At 44.3% G+C, this 17,737-nt stretch overlaps 2 protein-coding genes across 15 annotated transcripts in view; one reads left to right on the top strand and one right to left on the bottom strand.

Annotated features, from left to right (window-relative positions):
* KATNAL2 (katanin catalytic subunit A1 like 2) overlaps nucleotides 1-1,339 on the bottom strand; it is a 132,414-nt gene extending 131,075 nt beyond the window's left edge. Inside the window, exon 1 of the mRNA XM_049901731.1 lies at nucleotides 960-1,339. Coding sequence (XP_049757688.1) covers nucleotides 960-970 — 11 coding nt within the window. The 5' untranslated portion in view covers nucleotides 971-1,339. The remainder of the gene's footprint in view (nucleotides 1-959) is intronic.
* An 84-nt stretch (nucleotides 1,340-1,423) lies between these two features.
* The window catches only part of PIAS2 (protein inhibitor of activated STAT 2), a 117,309-nt gene continuing 100,995 nt past the window's right edge, over nucleotides 1,424-17,737 (top strand). For 13 of the 14 annotated variants that reach the window (XR_007519364.1, XR_007519365.1, XR_007519363.1 and 10 more), the window contains exon 1: nucleotides 1,424-1,622. Coding sequence is in view for 11 of the 14 variants with exons in the window: in XM_049901718.1 (XP_049757675.1) it covers nucleotides 1,599-1,622 (24 nt within the window). In the remaining 3 variants the exon portion in view is untranslated. Of the gene's footprint in view, nucleotides 1,623-2,066; nucleotides 2,219-17,737 lie in introns of those variants that run through there. The other variant, XM_049901708.1, reaches the window with a different exon arrangement.

Raw genomic sequence — 17,737 nt, 5'->3', positions numbered from 1 at the left:
CTCTTGGCCATGAGTTCAGTGTTAATGAATCAACGATATATACTAAATAAGGTGTTTTTTAAACAGAAAACACACATAAAACAAGGTTATGTATTGACAGATTGACGAAAATGTGACCAGAGGCTTGCAGGAACCTAACCCTGTATTTCCCTGGAGCAATGGTTCAGTGTTCCCAAAGATTTTATAGAACGCCGCTACCACAAATAACAAGAATTGACTGTACCCTATACTTACCGTGGATAAATGCTATCAAGGAAAAGTTCAGGGTACTATGAGAGGTCATGAGAGGGATATGAATTAAAATGGGGCTAGGGAAGGTCTTTCTGAAGAAGTGACACTTCAACTGAGACCTGAAAGATTTACAGAAGTTCGAAAAGAGGATGAAAGTGGGAAATTATTCTTGGCCCAGGGATTTGCATTCACAGGTTAAAACATAGGGAAAAAAAGTCTGGTGGAGGAACTGAAACATGGGCAGTGTTTCTGGAGTGAGGGGGAGTGGGAAGTAGCTAGACAGGAGACAGATTCAACACGGCTCTTTGTAAGTTCCACTAAGTTTTCAAGGCCTTCCTTGGATGGGTTCCACCCACATCTTCAAGAAAATTTGAACTCTGGGCTCAGTTCAGAGAATTTTCGGATACCAGCTTGACTCAGCATCCTCTTTGTCTCTCATCCTTTCATCAGCATGTTAGGGGTGCCATCAAGCTTCCTTCCAGCTCCTCTGCCATGGCATTAGTTCTTCCCTAGCTATCTGATTTCCCTGACCCCTCAACTTTTTATCAGGGCCCTTCTGAGCGCTCTCTTATTTCACTTCCACTCTCCCCTCACCCCCCAGAGTCTCAATTGTGCAGTCCATGACATTCCCTCGCCCTTCAAAGGCTGGGCCAGGTTCCTACTTGAGGATGTTAGCAGTTTAAAGAGATCTCCCCAATCCTGTACCGTTAGATACAACAATAGCTTACCCAACACCCATATTCAGATTGTTCCGCCACGACTACTCTGAGGAATGCTTTTATTGCAGCTGCTTCCTCGGTCCACAGCCACTGCGTGGAAGGACACCATAAGAATTCTGCCGAACTGCTCCTGTCACAAGTCCCGTCCATCTCTTCCTCTCTGCCACTTCCCCGGGCCAGATCCTCCTTAAGCCTGCCGGTAAGGCTGCAGTCGCTGCTGCGTTTCACGGAGTCGGGACCGGCGTCGCGATGTGGAGGGAAGTGACAACGAGGGCTGAGGAAGGCAAGGCGACAGAACCAGACGCAAGAAGACGTGCGGGTCGCAGGAGAGAGAGGGATCTAACGCGAAGAGAGCCGCGCGCAAGAGCGTGGGAGAAGGCGCGGGCGGAAGGCGGTGGCCGGGCTGGGCAGGGGAGACCGGGGGCGGGGCAGCGGCGCGCCGGGGGCGGAGCTCCCGTGCCAGTCACGTGAGGGTCCCGGCGGCGTCGGCGGCGACGGCGGCGGCTGTGGCCGCGGCGTCTTTAGCGGCGCCCAGTGCAGGATGGTGCTGGAAGCGGCGGCGGCGGCCCTGGTGGCGGCGGCGTTGTTGGCGGCAGTGGGAGGGGGTGCTGTGGTAGCAGTAGCGGCAGCGTCCGCGGCTGGTATAAAATGGCGGATTTCGAAGAGTTGAGGGTAAGCAGGGGCCAGGAGTGGAGCGCAGAGGCCGGGGGGAGGGGAGGCGGGGAAGCCGCAACGTCGTCTGCTGCCACCTTCTCGTTGCCGGGACCGGTTGGCCGACCCCGACTCCCGGCGCGCGTCCGAGCCGGCGCCCAAGTGGGCGGGGGAGGGGAGCGAGTCGGCGGAGGACGCCTGGGCCTTGCGGGTGCTGTGGGCCTGGGGCCGAGGGCGAGCCCGCCTCTGGGTCCTGTTGGCGAATCCAGGCACCTGGCGCGGGGGTAGGGGCCGCCCTGGGGAGGGGCACGTGGGACCCGACTTCCCCGTTTAAGGTCTGAGGTAAAAAACAGCGTTTTATTTTCCACCTTCGCAAGGGGTGTACGTGTCTATGGCGATTGAGAAGTCTACATGCCACTTACTTGGAGGAAGACTATTTTCTGAAAGGTGAAGTTGCGCTCGAGAATGTTTCTCTCCTCTCTGTGGCTGATGATACCGTGTAGTCAGGTCTGTCACAAGAAAAGGCCCCTTCCTCCAACCAGTGTTTCCTCCACATATTGGAAGCGTGATCTTTTGGGAGCCTTGCCTTCAGTAATCGATATTTTCTTGGTACCATGGTAAGAAATCTAGAAAGTCTGTGTTGTCATGAGTTTTTTTTTTTTTTTTGTCAGTGAATTTGCTTTGCTCTTGAGGAAAAAAAAATTTTTTTCCTAGCCTTAGAGCAAGGTCATAACTTGATAGTTATCTTTGTATAGTAGACATTTGTAATGGAGTATAATGGAGGTTAGCAGAATTTTTTTTTTTTTCCTTCAGACTGATAACCTTCAGAGTCCTTAACTGAAAGAAAACTAAGTGTGACAAATGAGCCGGATTTATTTTTTATGGTCGCTATGTTTTTTTTTATGTCCGGGTTTATGTAAATAGAATATGTAAGGACGGGAACCCTGATACTTAAAAATATATATTTCAAAATAGGAATGAATGTCAACTTTAAGTTAACTGCAGCCAGTTTGCGTAACATAGACTATGATGTTAGGGTTACTTTTTTGGAATAAGAAGGAAGAAGAATCTGTTAAAAGAGTCAGTTTTGTATGTTACTTTTCGGTGAGGGATCTGGTGGAGGAAAGTCATTTGTTACCTGGCTAGTAACTTACAGAAGAACATATTCTTGGTTTTGGTCGAAAGGAGATTGTTGTAGTTTACATAATGCCTGCCATTTGTCCCCCACCGCCCGCCCCCCCCAAAAGGAATTAGAATGCAGTAGAAAAGCCATGTTCATGCATTTTATGATGGTGTAGTGGTTAAGTGCGACGGCTGCTAACCAAAGGGTTGGCAGTTCAGATCCGCCAGGGGCTCCTTGGAAACTCTATGGGGCAGTTCTGCTCTGTCCTGTAGGGTCGCTGTGAGTTGTAATCCACTCGACGGCGCTGGTTTTGGTTTTTGGACTAGTTTATATAGAGGACCATGATAAGAAAAGGATGTTCATATTGCCAAGTTCAAGTAAGGGTTTTAGTGGCTGATGAACCTCAGGTTGGAGGTTTTAACACCTGTAGAGCTTTTGAAAAAACCATGCTTGAGCTTCACTTCTGTAAATCCATGTATTAGGTTTAGAAGACTGCATTTTGAAATTATTCTCACCTGCGGTAGTAATTTTTGTGTAGTGACAAATATTTGCAAATTTTTCTCTTCCTATTATTTTTATTGATGAGAACTTTTCCAGAACTTGTGTTAGACTTTTATAAATGTTGTTGAAGCTTAACAAAAAAGCAGAGGATTTATTTACCAGTACAGGGCAGAAACGGTGCTTACATTGGAGTGGAACCAGGAACTGGAAAGTGGTCAGAAACCAAAGAAACTTTTCTCCCTCTTTCTTTCTCTCCATTTTGTTGTGTGGATCAGCTGTCTTTGCTTCTCCCTGCACTTGATAGAAGATGGCCCTTCCCTTACAGTTGACTTCAGGTGACCGACAGAGACTAACCAGGGAGAGTTCTCAGAGGAGGGGAGGATATGGGCTGGGCAGATGCTTGAAAAGTTATCCATGTTCATCTTTGCCTTAGCCACTTTAGCAGCTGTGATGGTTAAGGTTATGTGTCAACTTGGCTAGGCCATGATTCCCAGTGGTTTGGCAGGTATTATGTAATTATTCTCCATTTTGCGATATGATGTGAACAGCCAGTTTGTTGAAAGACCATTCAGTCGAAAGCCAATCAGTTTCCTTAGGGGCGCAGCCTGCAGCCAGTATGTATATATGAATGTTCTGGCAAAACTCTCTCTTGGATCCTGTATCCTATCGGTCATCCTCTGACTTCTGTTCTTGGGACGTGAGCCAGCAACTTGCTGCCCGATCTGCAGATCTTGGGATTCCTTAGCTCCCGCAGCCATGTGAGCCAGCAGCCTTCCGCCTGACCTTCCAATTTTGGGTTTGTTGGCTACCGCAACCACGTGAGTCAGGAGAAGCCTTTAGTCTGATGCTTGACCCATGGGTTTGGGACTTGTCAACTTCTACAACTGCGTGAGCCGTTTTCTTGAGATAAATTTATATATATATATATATATATATATATATATATATGCGTGCTTCATTGGTTTTTCTTCTCTGGAGAAAAACGTTTGGTACTGAGAGTGGTTCTAGAGGGGAAATTCATAAGGAGGATGAGTTTTCTGAATTGTTTCTCAAGCCTGGCTAGCCTTAAAGGTGCTGATGACTGTCTCTAGTAGTAAAGAGGACACTGTTAATCCATGGCATGAGGTGGCCATAGAAATACACAAAATAACATCACCCATGGTAAAGTATTTGTGAGAGATAAGGTTCTGGGTGATCGCATATTTGATATTTTTCTACGGTTTCATCCAAATGAGAAGTATAAGCTGGTTGGTCGGTCGTGGTTTTGCTGGACAAAGTGGTGAAAGAACGAGTTGAGCTCAGGGCTTCAGAGTCACAGCTTAAAAAAAAATAAGTGCCATATAAAAGACCTGAAAGTTCCCACTTGAGCCCTGAAAGAAATCACCTTTCTTGTAGTAACAGAGCTGATGCTGCCAAAAGCCAAACCCAGAGTCTTAAGAGTGTCTGAATTACAATGCCAGTTGAATTTGTAACCTTGAATGATGTCTGAAATTAAAGTGAGGACACTGACTGGGAAGAAATGGGATCCCAAAAAGTGGGATGGGGCACATTGGTAGATAATCAGGAAGCTGGGGACATTGAGCCCCTAAATTCCATTAAATCACTCCTGCCAACAGAACTAGCCCTCTTACTCCCATCTGAAGAGATTCCGCCATCTTTGTTTGCTAAGCTCCCTTCCTTAGTTAAACCATTATCCCTTCCACCCCCATCTGTTGAGTTAACCCAGCTGTGTCTGAAGAGCTGTTGAGATACTGCCGGCGGCGTTGCCTAAGACAGATGCCTTACAAAACATTGCTGAATGTTCCCCAAACCACCCCTGCCAGCATTTTTGCTTCTAGACCTATAACTAGACTCAAGTCCCAGTGAGCCCCAAGAAGTGAAGTACAAAGTATGACCCCTGAGGAAATATGCTACACTCCAAAAGAACTGCTTGATTTTTCTGATATATACAAACAGGAACCTGGGGAGTATGTGTGGGAATGGCTATTAAGGGCATGGGATAATGGTGCAAAAAGCATAAAGTTGGACCAGTCTGAGTTTATTGATATGTGATCACTAAGCACAGATTCTTCATTCACTGTTTTTGCTCGAGAAGTTAGAAAAAGATCTAATAGCTTATTTGGTTGGTTCACTAAAGCATGGATTAAGCGGTGACCTATACTAAATCAAGTTGAAATGCCAGACCTGCCTGAGTTTATTGTAGAAGAAGGTATCCAAAGACTTAGGGAAATTGGCATGTTAGAATGCCAGTAGCGTCACTATGAGTTGGAATCTACTCGACAGTAACAGTTTGGTTTTAGAGTGAATTTATCAGGTTGGATCCACAGACCCACACATGGAGTACCCTGAGGACACATGTTTTATCACAATCGTGAGAAACAAATTTATAAAGAGAGCTCTAGTGTCCTTGAAGACTACTGTGATTGCTGTTTTATGTAAGTCAGTTTTGACAGTGGGAACTACTGTAACTGAATTAAGACACTGAACTACAATGGGTGGAGCCCTGGTGGTGCAGTGGTTAAGAGCTCAGTGGCTAACCGAAAGGTCAGCAGTTCTAATCCACCATCCACTCCTTGGAAACCCTATGAGGCAGTTCTGCTCTGTTCTGTAGGGTTCCTATGAGTTGAAATTGACTCAACAACAGCAAGTTTTTTTTTTTTTTTTTTTTTTTCTGGTTTGAACTACAGTGGGGCTGGTTGGACCTTTGGTGGTAGGGGCCAAGAGGTGGAACTTAGTCACCAAAGAAAAAGTGGGCGTGGTTACTGTAATGAACATCAGAGTCAAGGCAGTAATCCGAGTAGTCTGACTTGTATGAACTTAAGGCATTGGCTGCTTAGTCATGATGTCCCTAGGAGAGAAATAAATGGGGACTCTACTATTTACTTCATCTGTTCAAGTGGAAGAGTCCTGGATCAAATGCATGTCAATCTAACTTGAATCACTAGCATAGTCACAGCCCCTCAATCAGTTCCCAGACTTGAGCCACTTTACAGACCAACATACAACCTCATGAATGAAGGGGAGGCTTGAGGAAGGACCCCACTAGCTGCCAAAAAATTATACTGTTATTCTTCCTCCCATCCTTTCCCAAAGGAATGTATGGACTTTTACGGGAGTGACTGTCTATTGGGGAAAAGGAAGTAATTAGACTTTTTTGGAGTTACCAGACGTGGGCCCTGAGCTGACACCAATTCCAGGAGACCCAAAATGTCACTGTGGTTCACGAGTCGGAGTGGGATTTATGGAGGTCAGATTATTAGTGGAGTCTTAGCTCAGGTCTGTCTCACAGTGGGTCCCTGAGCCCATCCTGTAGTGTTTTCCCCCATTTCAGAATACATAGTTGCAGTAGATATACTCAACAACTGGCAGGACCCCCGCATTGGATTCCTAACATGTGAAGTAAAGGCTTTTATGGTAGGAAAAGCCAAGTGGAAGCCATTACAACTGCCCATACCTAGAAAGTAGTAAACCAAAAGCAGTAGTGCATTCCTGGAGGGATTGCAGAGATTACTGCCACCATCAAGGACTTGAAGGGCGCATGCAGGGTTAGTGATTTCCACCACATCCCCATTCAGCTCTTGTATTTGGCCTGTGCAAAAAATGGATGGACCTTGGAGAATGACAGTAGATTATCGTAAAATTAATCAGGTGATGATTTCAGTTGCAGCTGCTGTTCCAGATGTGGTTTCATTGCTTGATCAGATTGATACATCTGGTAGCCAATATGCAGCTAGTGATCTGGCTAATGCCTTTTTCAATACCTGTTTTGAAGGAACACCAGGAGCAGTTTGCCTTCAGCTAGCAAGGCCAGCAGTACACCTTCACTGTCCTACCTAAGGGGTATGTCAACTCTTGAGCCCTATGTCATAATATAGTCTGCAGGGACCTTGATTGCTTTTCCCTTCCGTAAGATGTCATACTGGTCCATAACATTGATGATGTTATGCTGATTGGAACTAGTAAGGAAGAAGTATCAGTGACTCTAGACTTACTGGTAAAACATTTGCATGCTAGAGGGTGGGAAATTAATCAGACAAAAATTCAGGTGCCCTCCAACTCAGTAAAATTTCTAGGGTACAGTGGTGTGGGGCATGTTGAGATATTTCTTTTAAAGTGAAGGATAAGTTATTGCATCTGGCCCCTCCTACAACTAAAAAGGCACAACGCCTGGTAAGCCTCTGGATTTTAGAGGCAGCATATCCCTCATTTGGATGTGCTACTCTGGCCTTTTTATCAAGTGATTTGAAAAGCTGCTCTTTTTGAGTGGGGCTCAGACAATGAGAAGGCTGTGCAACAGGTTCAGGCTGCTGTTCAAGCCACCCTGCCACTTGGGCCATGTGATTCAGCTGATCCAGTGGTGCTTGAAGTGTTAGTGGCAGATAGAGATGCTGTTTGAAGTCTTTGGCAGGCCTCTATTGGTGAATCACAGTGCAGATGCTTAGGATTTTGGAGCAAAGCCTTGCAGCCCTCTGGAGATAACGCTGTACTTTTGAGAAACAGCTTTTGGCTTCTTACTCTGCCTTAGTAGAGACTGAATGCTTAATGATGGGATACCAAGTCACCATTGGCATGGGCTGCCCATGTGACCTATTGTCAAAGTTGGACATGCACGGGCAGCATTCCATCATTAAATGGAAGGTGGTATATATGAGATTGGGCTCAAGCAGAACCTGAAGGTACAAGTAAGTTACATGAGAAAGTGGCCTGAATGCCCATGGTTTTCACTCCTGTCACATTACCTTCCATCTCCCAGTCAGTACCTATGGCCTCATGGGGAGTTCCTTATGATCAGTTGACTGAGGAAGAGAAAACTTGTGCTTGGTTTATAGATGGTTCTGCACGATATGCAAGCACCACTGGAAAGTGGACAACAGCAGCACTGCAGCCCCCTCTGGGACCTCTCCGAAGGGCAATGGTGACGGGAAATCCTCCCAGTGGGCAGAATTTCAAGCAGTGCACCTGGTTGTTCACTTTGCCTGGAAGGAGAAATGGCCACATGTGTGATTGGTATACTGACTCATGGGCTGTGGCCAGTGATGTGTCTGGATGGTCAGGGGCTTGGAAGGAACATGATTGAAAAATACGGGGAAGAGGTGTGTGGATAGACTTCTCTGAACGGGTCAAAAAGTGAAGATATTTGCTCGCCAAAAGGTGACCTTGGCAGAGGAGGATTTCAACAATCATGTTGTCTTCAGCTGGGTTCTCTAGAGGAGCAAAACCAGTAAAGCATATAAATATACATAGAGAGAGATTTATATGAAGGAAATGGCTTATGCAGTTGTAGAGGCTTGAATGCCCCAAGTCTGTGGGGTCAGGCTGGAGACTTCTCTTGATTCATGTAGCTGTAGGAGAACCCAATATTGGCAAGTTAGACATCAGGGCCCTGGCTCACAGGCTGCAAAGACTGACAAATCCCAAGATCAGTGGACAAGACGGCAGGTGAGCTGCTAGCTCAAGTCCAAGGAACTGGAGGTCAGACAAACAGGAGCCAGCTGCAGGATCCAGAGTGAGCAAAAGCCAGTAAACCTTACCAGAAAGTCCACCTACATTGGATGCGGGCAACACCCCCTAAAGAAACTCCTTTTCATCTGATTGGCTACTCATAGAGGATCCCGTCATTGAAGTAATCATCACATTATATCAGATCTCACCATGGAGGTGATCACATCATTATAAACCAAAAAAAACCAAATGGGTTGCCATCGAGTCAATTCTGACTCATAGCGACTCTATAGCATAGAGTAGAATTGCCCCGTAGAGTTTCCAAGGAGCACCTGGTAGATTTGAACTGCTGACCTTTTGGTTAGCAGCTGTAGCTCTTAACCACTACACCAGGGTTTACTCTCATCATTATAGGACTGCCAAACTATGTAACTGCCAAACCAATGATAATCATGGTCCAGCTACATTGACACACAACCTGAACAATAACACAAGTGTATAAGATGATGTGTTCTGTGGAAACCAGTCACTTTCTTTCCCCAATTCTCCCTTCATTGCCCAATGGGCTCATGAACAAAGTGGCCATGGTGGCAGGGATGCAGCCTAGACATAGGCTCAGCAACATGGACATCCACTCACCAAGGCTTATTTGGCCACAGCCACTGCTGAGTGACCAATCGGCTAGCAGCAGAGACCAATACTGAGTCCCGGATATAGCACCATTCCTAGGGATGATCAGCCAGCAACCTGCTGGCAGATTGATTATATTGGACCACTTCATCATGGAAAGGGCAGTGTTTTGTTCTTACTGGGATGATCACTTACTCTGGATAGGGATTTGCCTTCCCTGCATGCAGTGTTTCTGCCAAAATTACTATCCATGGACTTACGGAACCTCTTATCTACCGTCATGGTATTCCACACAGAATCGCCTCAGATCCATGGAATCACTTCACAGCAGATGAAGTGTGGCAGTGGGCCCATGCTCATGGAATTCACTGATCTTACCATGTTCCCCATCGTGAAGCAGCGGGTCTGATAGAACAATGAAATGCCTTCTGAACACACAATTATGGTGCTGTCTAGGTGGCAGTGCTTTGCAGGGTTGGGGTAATGTTCTCCAGGTTGTTGTATGTGCTTTAAATCAGTATCCAACATATGGTGCTGTTTCTCCCATAGCCAGGATTCATGGAATCAAGGGGTGGAAATGGGAGTGGCACCACTCATCATTATCCCTAGTAACCCATTCACAAAATTTTTGCCTTCTTTCCCTGCAACCCTATGCTATGTGTGCCTAGGGATCTTCCAGAGGGAAGAATGGTCTACCAGGAGACGCAACACTGAATCCATTGAACTAGAAGTTAAGAATGCCACCCAGCCACTTGGACTCTTTATGCCTCTGGATCAACAGGCAAAGAAGGGAGTTACCATATTGGCTGATGTGATTGATCCTGATTACCAAGAGGGAATGGGATTGGTAGTACATAATGAAGGTAAAGAAGAGCATATCTGGAATGCAGGAGATCCTTTAGGGAATCTGTTAGTATTACCATGCCCTGTGATTAAAGTCAATGGAAAACTATAGTAACCCAATTCTGCCATGACTACTAATGGCCCAGACTCTTCAGGAATGAAGGTTTGAGTAATCCCACCAGGCAAAGAACCATACCAGCTTAGGGCAAAGGGAATATGGAATGGGTAACGGACGAAGGTGGTTCTAAATACCAGCTACGACCATGTGACCAGTTGCAGAAGCGAGGACTGTAATTGTTTTTGGTATTTCTTGTTATGTGAATATGGGTGCATATATGTGTGTGTATATATATATAAATATATCAAATATCTTTGTTTTCATCCCCTCCTTATTCCGTTACTGGTTATAAAATATAAGATGTAAATGGAGCTAGTGCGTTTTCGGCTGTACGTATGTTAGTTGTATCATTTTAGGCTCAAGTATGACAGTATAATGGTCTTTCTTTTTAGATTATGTACGGTTAAGGAGATGTATACAGGTGCCAAGTTGACAAAGGGTGGACTGTGATGGGTAACATTATGTGTCAACTTAGCTAGGTCATGATTCTCAGTGGTTTGGCCAAAAACGAAACCCATTGTCATTGAGTCAATTTTGACTCATAGCGACTCTATAGGACGGAATAGAACTGCCCCATAGAGTTTCCAAGGAGTGCCTGGTGGATTCAAACTGCTGACCTTTGGTCAGGTTAGCAACTGTAGCACTTAACAACTACGCCACCAGTGGTTTGACAGGTATATGTAATTATCCTCCATTTTGTGATCTGATGTAAGTGGCTAATCAGTTGAAAGCCAGTGAGTTTCCTTGGGGAGTGTGGCCTGCATCCAGTGTATGCATGGATATTCTGGCAAAGCTCTGTCTTGGATACTGCATCCAACTTGTCATCCTTTGACTTCACATTCTTGGGGTGTGAGCCAGCAGCTTGCCACCTGACCTGCAAATTTTGATATTCTCCAAGCTCCCACAACCCCTGATGTCAGCAGCCTTCCGCCTGACCTGTAGATCTTGGGATTTGCCAGCTCCTGCAACCCTGTGAGCCAGCAGCCTTCCTCTGCCTGACCTTCTGATTTTGGGTTCATCAGCCCCTACAACCACATGAGTTAGGAGAAGCGTCCAGCAGATTTGGGACTTGCCAGCCTCCACAACTGTATGAGCGATTTTCTTGAGATCAATCTCTCTCTCTCTATGTTTATGTACTTCACTGGTTTTGCTCCTCTGGAGAACCCAGCCTAAGACAGCTGCTCAGTAGAGACCCATCTTCCCCTACATTTGGAAATGAATTGTAGCTCCCCTCCCCACCATTGCAAACACGGTCATCCTCTTAGTGTAGTGATACCTCAGGAGGTGGTGGTGGTGGTATAATGATGATAATGGCAAAAACCTACTACAATGTGGTACCTATTATGTGCCCGGTTTTGGTCTGAACATTTCACATATACATACATATTTTATACTCTCAACAATTTTATGAGAAAGCTGAGGCATTCGGAGATTAAATAACCTGATCAAGGTCACAGAGCTCACGATGGGAAGAACTGGGATTTTTGACCTTATAGGCCTGTGTTCTTCAGAGTCTAAGTAATACCCTTCTGTGTACTCTCCTTCAGATCCAAGTGGAGCATATAGCCATTATCTTGAAATGTGTATACTAAAATGATAATCAACAACCTTCATATGTGACATATAATAGTGTAGGGAAAACAGGACAACTGATTAAAAAACTCATTGCCGTTGAGTTTATTCCAACCCATAGCAACTCTCTAGGGTCGCTATGAGTTGAAATTGACTCGACGGCAACGGGCTTAAAAACTGCTTAAACCCCAAGCCAAACCCATTGCCGTCAAGTCAGTTCTGACTCATAGTGACCCTATAGGACAGAGAATTGCCCCATAGGATTTCCAGAGAGTCCCTGGTGGATTTGAACTGCTGACCTTTTGGTTAGCAGCCATAGCTCTTAACCACTACGTCACCAGGGTTTCCAGAAACTGATAGGGACTGACTAAATGATGGTCCTCGGTCCAGAATATATTCTGATGGTCAGAGGATCAGCAAAAACCATGGACTTTTAGTTTTTTGGCTAATTCCTTGGCAGTAGAGGAAATGGTGGAGCCCTGGTGGTGTAACAGTTAAGTGCTCGCTGCTAACTAAAAGGTTAGTGTTTCAAACTCATCCAGCAGCTCTGCAGGAGAAAAGACGTGGCAGTTTGTTCCCATGAAGATTATAGCCTAGGAAACCCTATGGGGCAGTTCTACTCTCTCATATAGGGTCACTTTGAGTCAGAATTGACTTGCGAACACAGAACAATTGCAACAGAGGAAAATGGTTAGCGATTTAGCTGCCACATATATGGCTGTTGATTTTGCCACTGAGAAGATTTCAGTTATCCTGCAGGCCACTTTCTAGGGGCCTGTATAACCAGAGCAGTTCACATCTGCCTGGTGCTTCCATCTCCTGCACTGGATGTTGGGAATTGTGGGAAGTGTTGAGGCTGTCCTCAGTGTGGTTTAGTAACTCCTGTGGCTTTTATTTACTAGGTTTGGGATTATTTGATTAGCTGTCTCCTATAGAACCTTAAAAAAAATTTTTTTTTTTTATAGAACCTTAAGGCACTGCCCGACAACGTCACGTTTTGAGACTGCTATGTGAGCCAGTACCAGAGATCTGGTCTGGTCACAGAAGCATGTGGCAGCTCTACAGCGCCCTACCCTTTGCCACCTTTCAGTTTAGGTGATGAGCAGAATGCCAGCACACCTCTCTTCCTGTTCTTCTGGGAGAGAGCATCTGATTGGCCAAGCTTAGGTCAGGGACCACTTGTGTCCTAATCATCTGTAGCCAGGGATCTAACAACGTAGTACAAACCTGACTGGAGATTATCCAGATGGGTTGAGGGAAAGGAAGGGGAAAGTTCTCTGAGAAGGGAAAATGTGGACTGTACAGTCCAAGATAATTATTATCTATCATATATTGTAAGCTTTCAGGTGCCAGAGAGGAAATTATTCATTTCACCCTTTGTTTGTTTACAGCATCTTTGTTGGTAGGGAGCTAAAGGGGTAGTAAACTAGTTTGTGAATTAACTATAGAGCTGGGACAAAGTGGTAAGATCTGGTGGCCAGGACCTCTGTCCAGGAGCCTTGGTGGCACAGTGCTTAAGCACTCGGCTGCTTATTGAAAGATTGGCAGTTGGTACTCAATCAGCCGCTATGTGGGAGAAAGATGTGGAAATCTGCTTCTGTAGAGATTTAAAGCCTTGGAAATCCTATGGGGCAGTTCTCTTGTCTTGTAGGGTGGCTGTGAGTTGGAATGCCCCCCTACTCCCTCCAAAAAAATAGTCTGTAGAGGAACCAAGCAACAGGTGGAGGAGAGGCAAAATAGTTGGCGTTTCTGGAGCCCCTCTCTTCTTAGACCAGAGCAACCATTGTCTTTCCCCTCTAGCTGTATAATTCCAATACTGGGCTGTTGGTGGCCATCACTCTTAAAAAGGTCTCTGCTGCAGTTTAGCCTGTAACCACTCTCTCTAATTGTCTTCCCTAATGAGTGGAAGGGGAATCTATTGTAGGGTCATTCTAACTTTTTTTAAGGATCTTCTTCCCATATCCCTCATTCCCTTCCTTTCCTGCACTGAGAGTTTTTTCTGTGTATGTCTTGTAGAGAATGAGAGTGAATGTATATACAGAAGTCTGGATGTGTATTTCGACCACTGAAAAAGCCAGTGATTATAACTTTTTAAAATAATAGTGGTTTACCAAACTGGGTAAGTCTGATACTGTATCATAATTGGAAGAGCACAGACTTGGGTCTTTAGAGACAGGTAATTCAACAGCAGAAGGTTTTCTACCTGGAAAGCTTTGGTTCCTTACACATAGCAAGAGTTGCCATCTGGATAACTTCAGGGGCTGTTAGAATGCAGAGGGACAATGGGAAGCTAGTGGGGGATTTGAAACTAGAGGTCTTCATCTACCCTGCCCCACAGTGTTGGGCAGGGAAATAGATTAATAGATGTGATAGATGTAACAAAATCCACCATGAGATTCAAAATTATTACTAGTGGACACATGTAAAATACCCAGGAAGATTTCACCTGAGATATGTCTATGAAAGTGACTTCAAAATTAATATGTACTTCGAAATGAAATAATTAGGTTTAATAGCCAGTGTCTTAGTTACCTAGTGTTGCCTTAGCAGAAATACCGTATGAGTGGCCTTTAAAGAATAGAAATTTATTTTCTCACAGTTCTGGAGGCTAAAAGTCCAAATCAGGATCTTGGCTGTGTTGATTCCTTCTGTGAGCCTCTCTCTTACTTTCTGATGTTTGCTGGCAGTCCCTGACATTCCTTTGCTTGTAGATGGGTCCTCACATGTCCTCTGTTTACCCCTATGTGTCTGAGTCTTTTCTGTTCTCTTCATAATTCAGAAGTGATTAGGTTTAGCACCCACCCAAGTATGGTATGACCTCATGGACGTTAACAAAACAAAACCCCTATTTCCAGACAGAGCCATAATTTACAGGTATAGGAATTAGGATTTCAACACATTTTTGGCGGCCATAATTCAGTCCATAACAGTAAATCAAGATATTCTTAGCCATGGTGGGTAATTTTACATCTGCTTGCCACTTGGGTCTGCACCCTTCCTCTGGTGAACATGAATATCTTTTCTGGTAGAGATGATATTTTCTAACTGTAGCATTCTCCAGATGTTTCTTTTTTTCTGAGCATTCTTGCTTCTGTTTTTGTGGATTAAAGGTATAATAAATACTGTAGAATTTAGCCTTTTAAAGTATATGGTTCAGTGGTTTTTAGTATAGTTACAGTTTTGCACCTATCCCAAAAAACTCATTGCTGTTGAGTTGATTCTGACAAATAGCAACCCTATATTTTTATAGGACAGTGTAGCATTGCCCCATAGGGTTTCCGAGGCTGTAATCCTTACAGAAGCAGACTGCCACATCCTCATGTCCTTTCAGTTAGTAGCTGAGCTCTTTAACCAGTGCTCTACCAAGGCTCCTTTTGCAACTATCGCCACTATCTAATTCTGGAACATTTTTATCACTCCTAAAAGAAACCTCATACCCATTAGCATATTCTTGATTCCTCCCACTTCCCCAGTATCTTCTAATCTCCTTTGTCTTTGTGATTTTGCCTGTTCTTTATATTTCACGTAAATGGCGTTTTATAACACATGGCCTTCTGTGTCTGGCTTCTTTCACTTAGTGTCGTAGCATTTTCATGGTTCATCTGTGTTGTAGCATGTGTCACTACTTCATTCCTTTTATAGCTAAATAGTATTCCATCTGAATGTAGCACATTTTATTTATCCATTTATCACTGATGGACACGTGAGAGTTTACATTTTTTTGGCTAATGTGAACATTAATGTACAACTGTACAAGGTTTTTTTGTGAATATTTTCAGTTCTCTTGGGTAGATGCGTAGGAGAGAAATTGCTGGATTATGTGATAACTGTGAAACTTTTGAAGGAACCATCAAAACTGTTTCCCAGAGCTGCTGCATCATTTTATAGTCCCACCAGCAGTGTGTGAGGGTTCTGATTTCTGCACATTCTTGCCAACACTTGTTACTGACCCCATCTTTTTTATTTTAGCCTTCCAAGCAGGTGTGCAGTGGTATCTCTTTGTGGTTTTGATATGTATTTCTCTGATGACTGGTGATGTCGAGCACCTTTTCATGTTCTTATTGGCCAGTTGTATATCTTCTTTACAGAAGTGACTGTTCAAATTCTTTGCCTTTTTTTTAATTGAGTTGTCTTTTTATTAAGTTGTAAGGTCTTTATAGAAATGCTGGTGGTGTAGTGGTTAAGAGCCACGGCTGCTAACCAGAAGGTCGGCAGTTCAAATCCCCCAGGCACTCCTTGGAAACTGTATGGGGTGTTTCTACTCTGTCCTGTAGGGTTGCTATGAGTTGGAATCGACTCTATGGCAGTGGGTTTTGTTTTTTTTTTTTTGGTTTAAGGACATAATATATTCTAGATACAAGTCCTTTACCTCATATATGGCTTGCAAATATTTTCTTTTGTTCTGTGGGCTGTCTTTTCAGTTTCTTGACAGTGTCCTTGGAAGCACAGACTTTTTAAGTTTTGATGAAGTCCTATTTATATTTTAAATTTTATTGTGGTTTACGTGAAAGTATACAGCACAAATTAGTTTCTTCATTAAAAAATTTATTCACAAATTGTTTTGTGATGTTGGTTGTAATCTCCACAGCGTATCAGTACTCTCCCCCTTTCCACCTTGAATTTCCCATGTCCATTTGTCTAGTTTTCCTATCCCTTACTGCCTTCTCATCTTGCCTTTGGGCAGGAGTTGCCCATTGGTTCTCAGATACTTGGTTGAACTAAGAAGCACGTTCCTCAGGTGTGTTACCGTTTGTTTTATAGGCCTGTTTCATCTTTGGCCGAAAAGTGGGGTTCAGGAATGGCTTCGGTTTTGAGTTAGCAGTGTGTCTGGGGGCCATAGTCTTGGGGGTTCCCTCAGTCTCTGTCAGACAAGTAAGTCTGATCTTTTTTTGTGAATTTGAATTTTGTCCTACAGTTTTCTTCTGCTCTGTCTGGGATCCCCTGTTGTGATTGCTGTCAGAGGGGTCAGTGGTGGTAAATGGGCACCATCTAGTTCTGGGCTCAGGCTGGTGGAGGCTGTGGTTCATGTAGGCCTTTAGTCCTTTGGGCTTATATTTTCTTGTGTCTTTGGTTTTCTTCGTTCTCCTTTGCTCTAGGTGGGATGAGAACAATAGATGTATCTTAGATGGCTGCTTGCAAGCTTTAAGACCCCAGATGCTACTCAACCAAAATAGGATGTAGAATATTTTCTTTATGAACTGTGTTATGCCAGTTGACCTAGATATCTCCTGAGATGGCGGTCCCCAGCCCTCAGCCCCAGCAACTTAGTCCCTAAAGGTATTTGGATGTGTCTAGGAAGCTTCTGCAACTTTGCCTTGGTTAGGTTGTGCTAACGTCCCCTGTGTTTTGTGTTGTCTTTCCCTTCACAGGAAACCCTGATGGCGTAGTGGTTAAGCGGTACGGCTGCTAACCAAAACATTGGCAGTTCGAATCCGCCAGGCACTCCTTGGAAACTCCATGGGGCAGTTCTACTCTGTCCTATAGGGTCGCTATGCGTCGGAATCGACTCAATGCCAGTGGGTGGGTTCCCTTCACAAAAGTTGACAGTCATTTAGTGATTTCCCCTCCCTACATTTCCCATCCCTTGTAACCATCAAAGTTTGTTTTCTACTGTGTGTAAATCATTTCTTGAGTTTTTTAAAGTCCAGTTTATATTTTTGCCTGTGTACTTTTGGTGTCAAGTCTAATTGATGAGAAATTTAGGTCATTGTGTTTTCTACCTGTTCTGGCACTTTGATTCCTACCAGTTAGATTTTTGTTCCTAATTCTGCTGTTGATTATTTTTAACTTTTTATGATAGTTACATGTCTATTTCTTGATCTGTGTGTTTTAGCATCTCTTGAGTTCCCAGTCTTTCAGAGGATTTGACACCCATCCATTTCCTTTGTTTCTTCTGTCTCTACCCTC

This window comes from Elephas maximus, chromosome 11 (assembly GCF_024166365.1).
Source record: "Elephas maximus indicus isolate mEleMax1 chromosome 11, mEleMax1 primary haplotype, whole genome shotgun sequence".
Taxonomy (NCBI): Eukaryota; Metazoa; Chordata; class Mammalia; order Proboscidea; family Elephantidae; genus Elephas; species Elephas maximus.
Note: the sequence above shows the minus strand (reverse complement) of the source record. Positions and strands in the feature narration are given on the sequence as shown.